The sequence below is a fragment of the Chelonoidis abingdonii genome, chromosome 9 (assembly GCF_003597395.2).
Source record: "Chelonoidis abingdonii isolate Lonesome George chromosome 9, CheloAbing_2.0, whole genome shotgun sequence".
Classification (NCBI taxonomy): domain Eukaryota; kingdom Metazoa; phylum Chordata; order Testudines; family Testudinidae; genus Chelonoidis; species Chelonoidis abingdonii.
This window is the reverse complement of record NC_133777.1, coordinates 2,207,006-2,223,458: the sequence shown is the minus strand read 5'-3', so window position 1 is coordinate 2,223,458 and position 16,453 is coordinate 2,207,006. Positions and strand designations below refer to the sequence as shown.

Here is a 16,453-nt window from a genome sequence, read left to right as displayed (position 1 = left end):
GTGGATTTTTCACATCCTGACCAACAGTGAAACTGACCTAATCTTCTAGTAGACCAGGCTTTATAAAAAGATTGAAATTACCCTAGAATCTTCAAAAACTAGAGCGGTAGTTAAAGAATGACTCTGGTGGCTGAATGCCTGACTGGCCAAAGCCTTTCTGATATGAAGCCTTGTAACATTAATAAATGAAGGCTTATACCCTCCATGCCAAAATTTAGCCTTTTCGCCATCTTTTCAAAAAGCATTAATACACGAATTGCACCTGCTTCTCAAATTGCAAGTGTTCATATTAAGAAATTTATAAAACACTCCCAAAAGCTCTCAGGGTGCTGAACAAGCATAAAGGCAACCTTAAAATTACAAAGTGGGTAAACAAACAAAAAAAAAAACCAGAACAATGATTTTGTTCAATAGTTATTGAAAGAGATCTATCCTGAGAGGGCAACATTTCTCATAGTTTGTATCAGAGAACTAAATACTTTACAGTTTCTACTCAATAATGGATTGTCAGTTGTAGAAAGTCTGCAAAACAACAATTTATCACCATCACATTTTAAACATTCCACTACAAGAGGCAGAAAATTTTTTATTGGAGAAAAAAAATATTGTCAAGTGAAGGGAAATAGTAAAGACTTGACATTGAATACTGAGGACATGTAAAATTATGAATGGCATTTTCTGTCAGCTACTGAGGGAACTAAAACAACAGAAGCCAGGTCTACTCTGGTAAAAAACAAACAAAAAAAACCTACCACCACCACACAGTTGAGGAAAATGAACCCATTAGTCCAAAACTTCACATACAGAAGGTAGATAATAAGAGGGATGCATGTAGATACTTGTAATGATTGCACTCTACACTCACTGCTACATGGCATCCCCTTCTGGGGGTTAGCTCTGCCTGATTCCGCGTCCCCTTTCTTCCCTTCCACCATTGCTGCTCTCCTCCGAACTCACAGCAGAGCAGTATAGCTGCTTCAGGGACTCGCCTCTCTGGTCAGGTCACACTGATTTTCCCTTCAAGGGAAGTCTTTCCAAGTCTCTATGCACAAGCAGTGTCAGGCATTCCTCATGCCCCCTGCCCTTTGTCATTCCTGCAGTGACTCAGGCAGTCTTCCCATTCACTTCCCCAAGCAATAAGACTCTGCAGTGGAGGGTACGGGAACCCAGGCCTGCCCTCCATTCTGGGTTCCAGTCAAGGGCCTTACAGTGAGCAGTTACTGTCTGGGTCCTCACCAACCTTACCGCTCTCTTGCCAGGACTACTTCCTATTGCATCTCTTTAAACTCTTCCTTGCCAACCTTCTTAGGCCCCTCTCTCAGGCCTACTAGGTAAAGGCTTCCTTCCTGCCACCCTCTCTCAATGGTGCCCCAGCATTGCTCCAGTGCTTTAAGCATAGCCAAGCCCAACACCGTTTTTTTTCCTTTAAACAGCCACTAACCCTCTTTAGCACTGGAAGAGTCATGTATGAAGAAGATCCTTTGGGATGTTCCAATGCATATTTGAATGGCTGATGAAAAAGCTACAGCAGTGCAGAGATATTAAAGATAGTAAATCTGAGTGCCTATTAGGTTACCATCATCACAAAAGCTATTCTTTTATCAGTGTCTCAAGTCAAGTAAATACAACACGTTCTCTTGCGGATTGTCAAAAGGGAGTTTGGCTTGCTCTGTTGTTCTGTTAATGTTGCTTCTTGGTTAACAGTTCTTCAGGAGAGAAAGCACTATATGCCAGAGGTACTTCGCCAGACAGTCTTAGGAGGTCCACACTACTACTTACATTCGCAAAACTTGTGTCATTTCAGGGTATGAATATTCCATCCCTCCAAGTGACATTACACCAGCAGAAGTGGTAGCATGTATAGCACTATGTTGGCAAGAGAGCTTCCCCTGCCAACACAGTTACAGCCATTAGTCGACAGGAGAGCTCTCTCCCGTCTGCATAGAGCAGCTACACAAGAGATCTTACAGCTGTGCCACTGTAAGCTCTCTAGAGTAGACAAAGCCTTAAATTCTCTCTGCTGTTCCTATTCGGAAGAATTACCTAGGCTCCCTAGCAGATCTACAGTTAAGGCTGATTGATATCTACCTTTAAAAACAGGAGTAAATTCCCTCTGTAACTCAGTCTTTAAATCACGATTTGAGAATTTCAGTAACTTAGCCAAAGGATATGGTCTACAGGGGTGGGCGGGCAGGCAAAGTTCTGTGGCCTGCAATGTGCAGGAGATCAAAGTAGACTGTCATTATGGTCCCTTCTGGCCTTGAAGTCAGTCTATTTCATATTTGAAATAGTCTCCAAATTTAATCCTTTTTAGAGGAAATTCCTCATAGCATCTTATTCATTGTTACTTTAATGTAAGGAATTGCTAAATTGTAGAAGATGAAGTATGTTAGATAAGCAGAAGGCCTTACTGCAAGAAGTAGATCCAAACTGAAGTCACATAATGGATACACATTTCCCCAACATGAATAATTTAGCGTTTCTATTGCTTATAAATGCATTTCAATAGCACATGTATTATATTGCTTCAGTGCACTCAAATGGTCCTGAAAATAAGTGTATACAATATTGTTGAAGCTGTGTTGGAACCAGGATATTAGAGGGACAAAGTGGGAGAGGTGTTAACCGGCCATTTCAGCTTGAAGGGTCCCTTGAAATGTGTTTACTTATGCTAAACACTCCCTTCCACCTTGTATGTAGGTGTGACACACTACATTTCCCAGACCTGAAGAGCTCTGTGTAAGCTTGAAAGCTGGTCTCTCTAACCAAAAGAAATTGATCTAATAAACAATATTACCTCACCACCACCACCCCTTCCACTTTGCCTCTGGAATTAAGTAGGTTTGCAGATATGAAGAAACTTATTCCACTCTGGTTTGGTGTTGAGAGGACAGACCGAAAGGATAATCTGATATCAGGTATTCATGAGCTGTTCTATTTCCTTACACATGTAGCAGATTCAGACTTCCTACACAAATATACATCTTAAGAGGTTGACTAATATCCTTCAAAACTAGCATGGGTAACTAAAGTTTCATGCTGAAATAAATGTTAGTCTCTAAGGTGCCACAAGTACTCTTGTTCTTTTTGCGGATACAGACTAACACGGCTGCTACTCTGAAACCTGATACTAAGGCTATGTCTACACTGCACTTTTGTTGGTAAAACTTTTGTCGCTCAGGAGTGTGGAAAAACAAAACAAAACATACACCCCTGACCAAAAAGTTTTACTGACAAAAAGTGCTGGTGTGGACAGCACTTTGGGCAGTTTTATTGAGTTATCAGGAGAGCTCTCTCCTGTGAGCAAAGAGCAGCTACACCGCATGCCTTACAGTGGCAAGGCTTTAGTGGCACGGCTGTGCTGCTGTAAGCTACACAATGCAGGCATAGCCTAAGAACAACATACATCATCATTTCAGGCAATAATGCTTGTTGTTCCTTGGACACTGACAGTAACAGTGTTCTACACTGCCATGTAGAAAACACATTCTATTAATTCCCTTTGCTACTAGCAGAAGAGTGATTTAGAGGCAATGAGCATCTGATGTCACTCAATAGCCACTTGTCAATTTAGTGATTCATGTTAGCATTAACCAGAATTTGCATAGATCTAGAGTTTGGCAATCATATGAATGGACTCAAGAGTGTCTTACGGAAAATGAGATCTTCAGGATTTCAGACAGCTCCCCTAAACCATCTTTTACACAACAGAGGTCTAACTTCATTCTCATTCACTGAGCTGCACCTGAGCTCCAATTGGAGACAGCATGGAATATATACAAGTTAAAGGTTATATAAAACACACATTTTTAACCCAGTATTTGTGATACTGGTATTCATAATACCTGTGCTTGAGAAAACGCTCTCTTATGTTACCATATGGGCTGAGACTGAACATGGATGAAAAGTATACAGGTTTAAAAAAAGCAGCTAAGTGAACTTTATGGGCTAAAACCAGAACAGATTATTCTTGCAGAAGTACACAGCTCTAATATAAAGAGCTTTTCTCAATACAACCAGAAAGTTTGGTTATCAGTGAGTGGGTTTTTGTGCATGTTTTGAGATACCTGTCCCAGGATCCCCTATGTCAGCTTCGAGTCCTGTGCAAACAGATTTCTCCACTGGGCCATCAGCTTATGGAATGCTCAATGTAGACTAATTGCAAGACAAATTTTTCCATTCACAAAATGAGCCTGCATCCTAATCCGCAGCTTCATACTATACAAATCAGAGTAGCAAAAGGGTGGTCCAAGGAGGACACCACTAGGTTTTACATATAACAGAATGAAGGACCAGATTTCCAAAATGTAGGCCCATGAACAGGCATTCTAGAACCATCACCACAGGTGCATGCTCTTTCACTGAAGACATTCACAAATACTAAGGGTTTGTTTACACTACACAGCTTTTAGGAACACAGCTACGTCACTATAGCTGTGCTGCTAAAAGTCAGACAGTGTAGCCGCTGTTTGTTGCTCCTGCCAACAAAAAACTTCCACCCCCAATGAGCAGCGTTTGTATTATCTGAAGGAGAGCGGTCCTGCCGACAACAAGCTGTTCACACTGGCACTGGTCATGAGTCTTTTTGGGGGGAGAGGGGTTAACACCTCTCAAAGACAAAAGTTTTGTCATTCAATTGCCAGTGTAGACATAGTCTTAGTTTTCAAAACAGTGTAAAATACCAATGAAAGATTAATGCTCTCATCTGTCTCCTTCAAACAAAGTACATAATACTGAATAAATAAAAACAGTATTAAGGTGAATAGTAAGCGTTGAGGTGTATGTTAAAAAATCATTAAGAGGGAAAATACACTCCTAAATGTGTTCAGACTACTAGTGAGCGGTAGCCTGAGTATCCAGTTTCTGAATGCTATTTAATACTGGAAATTAACTGTTTAACAGAACTGTGTATCATTATGGATGAAAAACTGATTTAGTCAGGAGTTACCGACAAGTACTTTGTAACAAGCAATATTTAAGAGTAACACTAAATGCCAATTTAGATCAATAAAATGACAACATATTCCCAATTCCACCTTGTATCTTGACTGTCAAATGGCTTGGAGAACTACTAACTATTGCTTAGCACAGGGGTAGATAACCTATGGCATGGGTGCAGAAGGCAGCACCCAAGCTGATTTTCAGTGACACTCACACTGCCTGGGTCCTGGCCACTGGTCCAGGGAACTCTACATTTTAAAGGAACCTTCTTAAACATTCTGAAACCTTATTTACTTTACATACAACAATTGTTTGGTTATATATTATAGACTTATAGAAAGAGACCTTCTAAAAAGGTTAAAATGTATTATTGGCACACAGAACCTTAAATTAGAGTGAATAAATGAAGCCTCAGCACACCACTTCTGAAAGGTTGCTGACCCCTGGCTTAGCATAATCATTTTAGTCCTGGGTGTGAGCTATTAAAAGATACATTAGAACACTTCTGTTGAGTCAGACTGATGTCACGTGAGCAGGATAAGGAAACACACTCCACTTGTATAGGAGAGCTTGCGCTAAGAGGACAGCTAAGTGGGATGCAGTTGCAGTAACTGTTGTCCCATCTCCTATAAGGCAGGTGGTTTGTGGTGAAATCTGGAAGGCAAGTTATTCAGATTTGCAGTCTGTATTCCAAGAGACCAAGACCATTATTTAATACTGGATAATATCTCTGCCAATGCCAAGAAACACATGTACCTGTCAACCTAAAGTTTACATCTGATAAGATCATTTTCCAGGAAAACTGGTCTGATCCTGACACCTCCCAGTTTGAATTTGATGGTAAATGCATCCTAAAAACACCAAGAGAATTACTGGGAACAGCAGTGATACAGATCGGTCTCTGGAATCAGGAAAGAAACCACAGTGATGAGTAACATTCATTAGACATGAAGTCTAATAGTTTTAATAACTGCAAACCTGTTTCTCAAACTAAACAGCATATCCTTGAAAATACCCTTATGAAATCATTTTTCAGATGAGTGTAGGTCAAGTGCACATTTGTATTCATATCACTTGAACAAACCTTCATACTGACTTTACTTTCAGAATATAATTTGAGATAATTACAACTACACCAAACCTCATTTTTTCTTTAGGCACTACCATACATCAAACCCTGGTCAGAGAGTCTATTGGTCCTGGACACAAAAAGAATTAGTATTTTAACTCTGAAGCAAGAAAACCTTTGCAGTTACTTCTAACTTCATTTCAAGGTTCCACCTGGCAGAATCAATGCCTGATCACGGGGGGTCAAGGACAAACAAACAATCTTAGTCACTATTTTATTGTCTCTTGAAACTCTTGAGAGAGAATATAGCAGAGTATTTGGAGTTTAGAGAATTTTCTGATTTTACTTAAAATTAAATCATGATTGCCTATTCAGCTAAATAGAAGTGAAACTAAGAACATGCATTTGTCATTGTAGGACATGCAGAATATAGAAACCACTTATCTCGAAGACTGAGACCAATCTGGTATCCAAACCAAAGTAAATGCCAGGATGACAGAAAGATGGGCAATAATTTAATATGCAAATTCCATACCAGAAAAATCTCAGTTTCATATATGATACCACCAATTAAAAGCTAATACATAATCTCATAAAATAGCATAAACAAAATAAATCAAGCCATACAACTATCTAAAACCCCTGCAAATATCTGAATTGGCAAAAATGAGACTATTGAGGTAAGGACTTCTGTAAATTATTAATTCTAAAATAAGCTGAAAAATTCTATAATGACATACTGTCAGCTGTAACTCGCAGATACAGTATGCAGCTAACCCACATGAAAAACATAGATCCAATTCCCCTCTGAGCTATGGCCAAAATGCCAACCTAAGCAAAATGTCTCTTGGAAACAGCTTCAAGGTCCTGGAGCTGAGGCTTTAGATTAAAGAAAAAGTGTTAACTTTAGTTGATTATTGTAACGTAAAGTTGAAGACTTTATCTACTTCTTCCACAACTTGTATTGCCATTTCACCCTTAACTGTAGCAACACTGAGGACAGTGCCACACAACGATGTCCTGGTAAACAAAGGCAATTAAATCAATAAGATATAAATCAGTTTAGATGTGATATTAAATTGTAATTCAGTTCCTTTAGAGGATTATTTTAATCAACTACAATAAGAAACAAAATTGGTGGGTATATGTAAAAACAAGGTGTTAGGCATTAGCCAGGGAGTATTCCCATCTACCATTCCCGATTTAAATCCTCAGAGCAAACACACACAAATTCCCCAGTGTTTTAGAATGCCAAATCTCAATGCATTCCAGATCATGGACACTAGACTACATTCTCAGTTTATTACTAGAAAGATTAGCACAGAGAGACAAACTGTAGCCAGCTGGCTCATACTGGTGTTCAATTTTTATATTAACATAGAATCCAAGTAAGAGACCGAAAAGCTAAAGCTATTACACATTCAACATGCTAGTAAAACTATCAAGTTTTAAAAACATGGGAAATTTTTAATGATCCAGTTAGCCTGTGAAACTCATTGCCACTATAGGAAGGCCAAGAACTGAGTAGGATTCAAAAACAGAATGGGCATTGATATAGTAACAAGAACATCCAGAGCAATGCTAATGAAGATTAAAAATTTTAGAAGGGATGTAACACTTGCTTCAAAGCATAAAACATCCTCCTCTGAAGAGGGCTAAGGTGTTGCTTCCTGTAGTGGCAGGTTATTTTATTATAATTGTCAAGTAAGGAGTTACTTGCAACTTCCTGTGAAGTAGCTGATACTGTCCGCTATCAGATAGTGACATTAGAGGGGAGACCACTGATACCATCCAGTATGGCAATTTCTATGTCTTTTTCCTGAGCAACATGTTAGCACAATTTTTACTAACACCTTTTCACTTAGGGCAGGGCTACACTTGCAGATGTAGAACGCTCTGAGTTAAACCTGCCTTTGCAGAGTGCAGTAGGGAAAGTGCTGCAGTCTGTCCACACTGACTGCTTCAAGCACACTGGCGTGGCTCATTTGCAGCCCTTGCAGTGGCAGTGGGAGCGGTGCATTCTGGACACCTATCCCAGAATGCAAGTGACTGCAACATGCTTTTCAAATTGGGGGATGGGATGGGGTGGAGAGTGTTGTATGTGAGGGGAGAGAGAGTGGGTTTTTGGGAGGGCTGAGAGCATGTCAGCATGCTGTCTTGTAAGCAGCAGATAAGCAGCCGGCTGTCAGAAACAGAGCTTTCAAACAGCATATCCGCATTCCTACAATGAGTTCAAAACAATGAGAAGAGTGGCCACTTAAGGGGATTATGGGACATTTCCAGAGGCTGATCAGAGTGCAGTAATGCAACACCTCGACCACACTGTGTGGACGGGGAGTGAGCTAGTGCGCCCAGGGGTCCTTTACTGCACTGTAACTCACAAGTGTAGCCAAGCCCTTAGAGCGGTTCCCCACCTTTGCCCCTTTCTTCAGTTATTTTAAAATGCAGTAACTAATCATGGCTCTTCAAGTTCTGTCCATCTCATGCAGAGTTACTTGTTTCCAGGGCTGCATTACTTGCAGCAAGCCATCAGTTAAAAACACTGAAAAATAAGGTATTCCACAAGAGTTAGGAGTGGTTGTTAGACTACCAAAATGAAGTGGGGAACCTAACACCATCCTCCAGTGAATTCTGAAGGATAATTACTGCAGAACATCTAAAACCAGGCAAATTAGTGATTTTGGTATTCTGCTCCACTTAACTCTCCCCTCCTCAATTATTTTCTCTCAGCTCCTTCAGGGCTTTTATAATTCCATATCCCTCTTTCAATATATTTACAGGCATACTTCCTAGGTGTGTCACTTCTCTACTCTAATACAGTCTTTCCCTGTTGCTACTTTCATTGCTCCACTAAGTTGCTGCTTCTCCTGTGCTCGTTTTACCTATCCTATATGTTTGACCCAAAAAGCAGAAACTAATCCCCCTCCCTGACTTCCCACTGTATTCTCATAGTTATAATTTACTTTGATCTAGTTAATGTTTCAAGCGACCATTCTGCTGCAGCATCAGAAGTTATTTCCTAGCACAGAGGATGCCTGCAGCTGAAGGAGCACTATCAGAGCTCCAGCAAGCAGACAAAGTTGTAGATAAGAGAACAGATGCATTTCCAAAAGAAAGATATGGTAGTTTTAGGTAAGGAATACATACCACCATACTGACTGCAGGAAAGGTCTTTCATACCCCTGGAAAGGTTAACTGTGTGGATCCCAAGCTATCTTTGAAGAAAAGGCCATCTTTAGCCCTAGTCAGCTAAAAGTAGACATTTTTCTAACAACAGTTGATTCTACTGAAAAAGGGATGACACTCAGTTGCTATGTAAGGTAAGGGGAAGTTGTACATACAACAAACAGATGTTATTTTTCAGAGTGTGGGAACATCTGCTCAAGAGGTAGTTATTGCTGTCTATCCTTTTGTTAAAGCAGCAAAGAGTCCTGTGGCACCTCATAGACTAACAGATGTATTGGAGCATGCGCTTTTGTGGGTGAATACCTACTTCGTTGGATGCATGCAGGACTCTTTGTTGCTTTTACAGATCCAGACTAACATGGCTACCCCTCTGATACTATCCTTTTGTTGTCTTTTCACATGATCACCTTTTCTGTTAGGGTGTCATATAGTGGTTCCCTTTAAATGATGCCTTGAGGAAAATCTTAACATTTTAATTAAGTCTTTGAAACGGTATTTCCTAAGGTTCAGTGCGGTGGTGCACACAGTCAAGTCTCAATTTTTCTCATATCATATGTTATGTTTGTGGAGATACACTTCACTCACGTTTTCCAGAGTTTGCAAGGAGCCTGAAATAACAGCTTTAAGGTGTGACTTGCTCCATTAATTTTAAAGGGCATCCATTCAAATCCAAACAGTTTAAATATCAACGTTGTAACTTAATTAACAGCTTATCAAAGCACATAAAAAAGCAAATGTTATACTATGAAGATTTCTACAACCACTCATTTTGAAGCCAGAAGTGGATGGACTTGGGAGATACCACCACACCTTCCCACCCACCCCACATCCAAGAAGCAGCCCAGCAGGAGGATATCTAAGATGCACCAAAGGAAAGCCACACCAGAGGAGCTCGTAGGCATTCTTCGGGGGGGGGGGGGGGGAGAAGGGGAGAGTATTTCCACTTCAACATGTTCTGTATTGTATCAGAGGGGTAGCCGTGTTAGTCTGGATCTGTAAAAAGTGACAGAGTCCCATGGCACCTTAGAGACTAACAGACATTTTCTGAATGAGGTACAATGGTGATGTCTATTAAAGTATGTCAGACATCATAGTAAAAAAAAGTCAGTTCTTCCTTCGACCTAATGGAAGCAAGATCCTAAAGAGGGAGGGATAACTCAGTGGTTTGAGCATTACCCAACTAAACCCAGGGTTGTGAGTTCAGTCCTTGAGGGGGCCATTTAGGCAACTGGGGTAAAAATCTGTCTGGGGATTGCTCCAGCTTTGAGCAGCAGTTTGGACTAGATGATCTCCTGAGGTCCCTTCCAACCCTATGATGCTCTTAATATTTGGGGGGAGGGATAGCTCAGTGGTTTGAGCACTGGCCTGCTAAACCTAGTGAATTCAATCCCTTAGGGGGCTATCTGGGACAAAAATCAGTACTTGGTCCTGCTAGTGAAGGCAGGGGGCTGGACTCAATGACCTTTCACAGTCCCTTCCAGTTCTATGAGATAGGTATCTCTAATGATATCACCACACATTCTGCAGAAATAAGTGGAAGCTTTCTTGGTGATTTTTCAGTCATTCTATTTAATAGGGATTTAAAAAGGAATAACCATGAGTTTTCAGTTAACAAAATTTATTTTCCCTGATCAGTGCTTTGCAACTCCCTAAACTGATAACTCTGCAAAACATGCATATTTATAGTTGGCAAGCATACCAATGCTAATAAGAACCCCAAGACCATTGCTCTGATCTAAACTAAAGCTGGAACTGTAGTTGACTCAGTCTGCCCTCATAATCCCTGGCTAAAGGTATAACCACTATGGCCAATGATCAAGTTGCACTGTCCGAAGCATGAAGTACTTTTTTTCTTCCCTAATGTCCCCACTTCCATTTAAATCTTTATGCTATTTGAAAAAACAAGTGGTTTATTCTCTTTGGAAAAAGAGCCCATGCCTGCAGCCCCACACTCACAAGAAACCTACAATAGGAAAAGTCAGTATGAGTGAGCAAAAAGCTGATAAGGAAAAGTTTCCATTTAAAGCATACACGGAATTATGGTAAACAGAACGAAAAGTTAAGAAATATCTTGATAATTCCCTTTAACTTTGGACCTCATGACATGTTAATTTTCATAACTTTCATGTCGTTTTCAACTTTTTCCACTATGAGAAAAGTTATTCTGTACATTTGTTTATATTTTAATGAAGCCAGTGACTTCACTATTCCAGGCACAGACTATTAACACAGCAACAGGCTACCTGGTAGAGGAATGTGACTTATAATCATGCTTATATGGTTACCACACCCTGAGAATACCAGTAATGAAACAACTTTGATAGCTGCCGCTTCCATTGGATTCTAGCAATAAAAACATTTTTCAACTGCAATAGCCAAAGATCACCTTCAAGGTTGAAACCTCTACTGCCGTACAGATTGCTACATATAGTTAACAAGATTTCATGCACTCTTTCCATACATATTTTCTAAAGTGAGAAGTTGTATATGGCATTTGTTGGCTCTAAGTAATTCCATATTTTAATATCTATATCTATCTCTCTCAATAGCACCAAAAAGCCCCATTTAAGATCAGGCCCATAGTTCTACAAACTGTACCAACACCAGATATGATCCTACCTGAAAAAGTTAATATCTTAAGATGAGAAGTGAAATGAAAATGTGGGGCAGGGAAGAAGTGAGAATGGAAGAGGTTTGAAAAATCTCCATTTTATAATCACAAATAAAGAACCAGCTTACACTGTATCCCCCTCAAGCCATCATTAGTTGACATTTCTTATTTGTTTTATGTAGAAGTGCATCCTGAAGGGAAAGCACATAGTTTTAAGTACCCTGTAAAGGATGAGACAGGAGTTGAGCCTTGTTCCAGGCCAACTTTCAGCTAGAAAAAGCAGAATTCAAACAAGAAATAAGTTACTCTAAAAGATACAACTCTATCTTAAAAGAACATTAAATCACATTTCAACATGTACAGATGACACAAAGTTATGCTTAGGTATGTGAGCCAATAAAAGGTCTGAGCCGATAAAACAAACCAAAAAACTAAATTAGTGACATTTATGCCTAGGGAAACTTACACTTTGGTTACTGCAGAGGCCTAACTTCTCTGCCAATTAAGACTGACCCTTATTTGTGCAGTCTAAGCTTTCTTGAAAAATATCAAATAGAATTAAGAAGAGAGTAAGTAGAAACAAAATTTATCAAAAATTAAGGAAATGAAAGTGAATGAGTTAAACAAAATATGAAAAGGAAGTGTAGAATGCAAATAGTTTTGTAGGAACTTTGCGTAGCCCAACTTATAAATCAAAGAACTGTACTGCCACATTTACAGGCAATCCAGGTGGTAAAAAAATTTCCTTACATTTCTTTTTTTGCATCAGTATAACATAACTCCAATAGATTAAAGTTTTTGCTTTCTGTGTTCATACATGTCAAATTATACTATTGAAACAATATACTAATAGGCCAAAATACAACTGAGAAGCAACATTTTACACAAGCTAGCTTTAAAGTGGCAGCACTGCTGAGATGGCAACATTTAATCACATCTAAGAAACACAGGACCCACTGCACATTTTTTCTACGTTCTGTTTTATATTTATGTTAGCCAATCTCATAAATCAGAGGTGATAACATATGTGAAAAGAGCATAAAGTCCTAGACAATATGATAAAGAATAGCATAAAAAAATAGAATTTCTACACCCCCAATTTCAGGAAGCAGCATTTCCAAAGTCACTTTCAGTATCAATAAAGGAGAACAACAGTATACTTGTGTGGAACAACAGGAGATCAAGCTCGCCTGGTGTCCAGAAGAAATTAAGTTTCTTAAGTTACTAAAGAGCCACAAAATCGTTTCTGTACTAGAAGTGCTGGAACCAGTGAGGTCACGGTGTACTCAAGATGTTGAGGATGTCTGTCTGGCCTTGTCCATCTCCCCTACATTGTACCAGACCAAATTCCGAGGGGTGCTCCCTGCTAAGAACAGCGTGCCCAGCTGTCCTGAGACACAGCCACCTAAGGACGGCTCCTCTAAATCAAGCCTGCCTCACAAAACAGCCTAGAGACAAAGTCTTTCACTCGGTCGGCCATGCAGCCCCTCCGCCAAGAGCTGCTGAGCACCAGTGCTCTGAAGGAAGCGGGGAGCCGATCGACATGGGAGCAGCAGACCAGGTACCGCGGTGCTCACATTTCGGCCGGGTCCGTGACCCCTCACAACCCCGCCTCCTCCGGCGCAGCCGGCGAGTCGCTGCCGCAGCGGGGCGAGCGAGCGAGCGAGCGCGCGCCCAGGGCAACGTTACTGGCAGCTCAAAGGGGGGACGACCCCCACCGCCCGCAAAGGGGAGGGGGAGGGGGAGGGGGAGGGGCCCGGCCCCCCGGACCGAGCGCCGCCGGAGGTTTCCGGGTACGGCGCATCTCCCGGGACCGGCTCCGGCTCCCGCCCCCGGGCGGGGTGAGGGGGCTCCCGGGCTCGTACCTGCCCACGGTCTGGTTGGCCAGCAGCCTCATGCGGTTGAACTGCTTCTTCATGGCAGCGGCGGCTCCTGTCTCTGCGCCTCCCGGGAAACGCTGCGGCCAGACCCGGCCTCGTCCGTGCTCCCCGCGGCAGCTCTAACACGGAGCGCCGCTCCCCCACCGGAAACCACCGCCACTTCCGGCTCCGCCTTCCGCGTGAGGGGCGAGTCACGTGGGCGCCGGCGTCATGTGATCCCCCGCGGTCGTCTGCCTTGTGGACAACATCCGGGCCCTGAGGAAGAGAGAGGCGAAGAGGCCCGGATGGGGGTCACCTAGTGGGGGATTGACCTGAGGCCCGGATGTTGGCATCACGCGGTGGCGGGGGAGCCATTTTGTGCCCCTTCGACCCGGGGCCGCGGCGTCCTGCCCAGGATCCGGGGCAGCCTGAGTCCCGACTAAGTCCTGCAGGCGGGGCCAGGTGCTGTGGCGTCCGGCCAGCTCCTCAGCTAAGGAGCAGGGGAGCCGCAGAGGGGTCACTTACCCCAGCCGGTGGGGCGGGGCAGCAGTGTGCCCCCTTCCTCTTCGGGTCACCTCCTCTTTGGGCCTTGCGCCGCCCCTTCTTGGCTGGGAGTTTCCTTTCAGGCCACCCAGCCTACGCCTCCCTTGGCATTTAAAAAATGAGGGACTCACCACACCGGCTCCCTCCTCTTCCTGATATCATCATTCATTATCATTAATAATAACAAGCATCTTCGTTTGTCAGGGGGCATTTTTTGCTGCTTTTTGCGGCACTCAGCAACTCTCAGTTTTCTTGTAGAGAGATGGAAAAATAATGGATGCCTGCAGGAGCGGCGCCAGGGTTTTTGGCGCCCTAGGCGGGGGTCCTTCCGTGCTCCCAGTCGTTGGTGGTAATTCTGCGGCGGGGGGGGTCCTTCTGTGGCTCCCGGTCTTCGGGGCACTTTGGCGGCGGGTCCTGGAGTGAGTGAAGGACCCGCCACAGAATTGCTGCCAAAGACCCGGAGCGCGGAAGGACCCCCCGCCGCCGAATTGCCGCCAAGGGTGGCAAAATGCTGCCTCCCCAAATCCTAGTGCCCTAGGCGACTGCCTAGGTCGCCTCAATGGAAGCGCCGGCCCTGGATACCTGTTGTAACAAGGGGTTGTTGGCAATCCTAAGTAGCTTTTAGCAGGGTGCAGTAATGTTGGAGAACAGGCTTCTGCAGGAAGTGAATGTGAGCAGAACATAATTGCTGTGGAGTGCAGTTTGGCCAGGACACTAGGGCTCAAGACTTGCCAGAAGTGCAGTCTTTAATATCCACAAGTGTTTACCAGCTTATTTTACACCCTAAAGTTGCACCACTCCCTCAACAGTACTTGCTCTAACAAAACAAATGCATTAGCTTTAGTACTGACCTAGAGAAAAGCCTAAATACTGAAACACCAACATCACTTCTTTCTGCACATTGGGTTTCTCTGGTGTGTTTCACTAAGAATCTATATTTAAAAAAATAGAAAAGCGTACAACCTTATGTAGCAAAAGTAGAAATCTAGTATAACAACTTATTTGTGCAGTAGTATTCCTCTGTGGCTCTCAAAAAGATGATAGATGTTCAACAGCTATTGATGAAACTCTGTGAAACAGGCAAATATCTCGATTTTACAGATCAGGACATAGAGCAAGACACAGATAGAGCTGGAAGCACAAACCATGATGACTGCTTGCTTTCCAAGCCATGCTGTCCTTTAGCCACAAAACCACTGTTCTCCTAGGTGACAATATTATTTTATTATTTGTGTTACAGTAGTGTTTAGAGGCACCAGCTGAGACCAGGGCACCATTGTGCTCCTTACTGTAGTAAGAGGGTTTACAATCTAATGACAAGAAACACAAAAGGTGTAAGTGGAAACAGAGTGGGAAGTGGCTTGCTCAAGTTACCCTACAGATCAGGAGCAATACTGGAATAGACCAAGTCTCCTGATTCCCATTCCAGTGCCTTATTCACTGGACCACTTTGAATCCCAAATACCAAGTGAATTGTGAACAGGTAGGTCATTTTTTTTAAATTTAGAGGCTGTACTATCCCTCTGCAGGATACAAGTAAATCCCATTGATGTGAAGTGTAGATAGATTCCCAGCACAAAGTTACTTGTAATCAACTGAAGAGTAAGGAGAACCGTGCCCTAGGGAGGTAAACAGCATTCTGCAAGATAAAGCTTTAGTAGGATCAGAATACAGGCAGTGCTGATCACATAAAGTTTGCAGAAGTGTACGCACTTAGAGAAAACTGATTTTTCCTCTCTTGTGGTCTGGCTTTTGGAGGATGAGGCTGGTCAGCCCTGCTATTAAGGGAATATTATTATTTAAGGTTTGTGAGCAGTTAGGACTACAACTCCCAGAAATCCCTGCAGGGCGCTGACCTTTAATGGTCGGTGGTTGTTAGCTTTCCCACGTTCCTGTTGGATCGAATTTGAGTTGGCAGTACAACTGACCAACAGCAGCTCCCTTCGTCACGCGGCTGCCAGCCTCTGGCCAATGGGAGGCGGGAAGGCCCAGTGGGCGGGGGCTTGTTGGTAGAGGCGGAAGTCTGCGTGGAGGTTTGCGAGCACTTTCGTAGTTCCCAGCTCCATGCCCCTGTCTGGGCCTCCCCCCTGCTGACCCCTCCCCATGGCGGCCGCCGTCCGGGGCACCCTGTGCTTTGCCGACTCCGAGGAGGCGGACGAGGCGGTGAGGGGCACCTGCGAGGACGCGTCCATCTGTAAACGGTACCGGGGCTGGGCCGCGGGCAGGGGGTGGGGGCTGGGCCCG

At 42.9% G+C, this 16,453-nt stretch overlaps 2 protein-coding genes across 8 annotated transcripts in view; one reads left to right on the top strand and one right to left on the bottom strand.

The window, feature by feature from the left end:
* The window catches only part of ARHGAP17 (Rho GTPase activating protein 17), a 92,282-nt gene extending 78,381 nt beyond the window's left edge, over positions 1–13,901 (bottom strand). For 5 of the 6 annotated variants that reach the window (XM_075069126.1, XM_075069125.1, XM_075069129.1 and 2 more), the window contains exon 1: positions 13,673–13,875. In XM_075069126.1, the coding sequence (XP_074925227.1) occupies positions 13,673–13,725 (53 nt within the window). In that variant the 5' untranslated portion in view covers positions 13,726–13,875. Of the gene's footprint in view, positions 1–13,672 lie in introns of all 6 variants that reach the window. The other variant, XR_012656473.1, reaches the window with a different exon arrangement.
* A 2,306-nt stretch (positions 13,902–16,207) lies between these two features.
* The window catches only part of LCMT1 (leucine carboxyl methyltransferase 1), a 24,839-nt gene continuing 24,593 nt past the window's right edge, over positions 16,208–16,453 (top strand). Inside the window, exon 1 of one of the 2 annotated variants that reach the window (XM_032768491.2) lies at positions 16,208–16,410. In XM_032768491.2, the coding sequence (XP_032624382.1) occupies positions 16,313–16,410 (98 nt within the window). In that variant the 5' untranslated portion in view covers positions 16,208–16,312. The remainder of the gene's footprint in view (positions 16,411–16,453) is intronic. The other variant, XM_032768406.2, reaches the window with a different exon arrangement.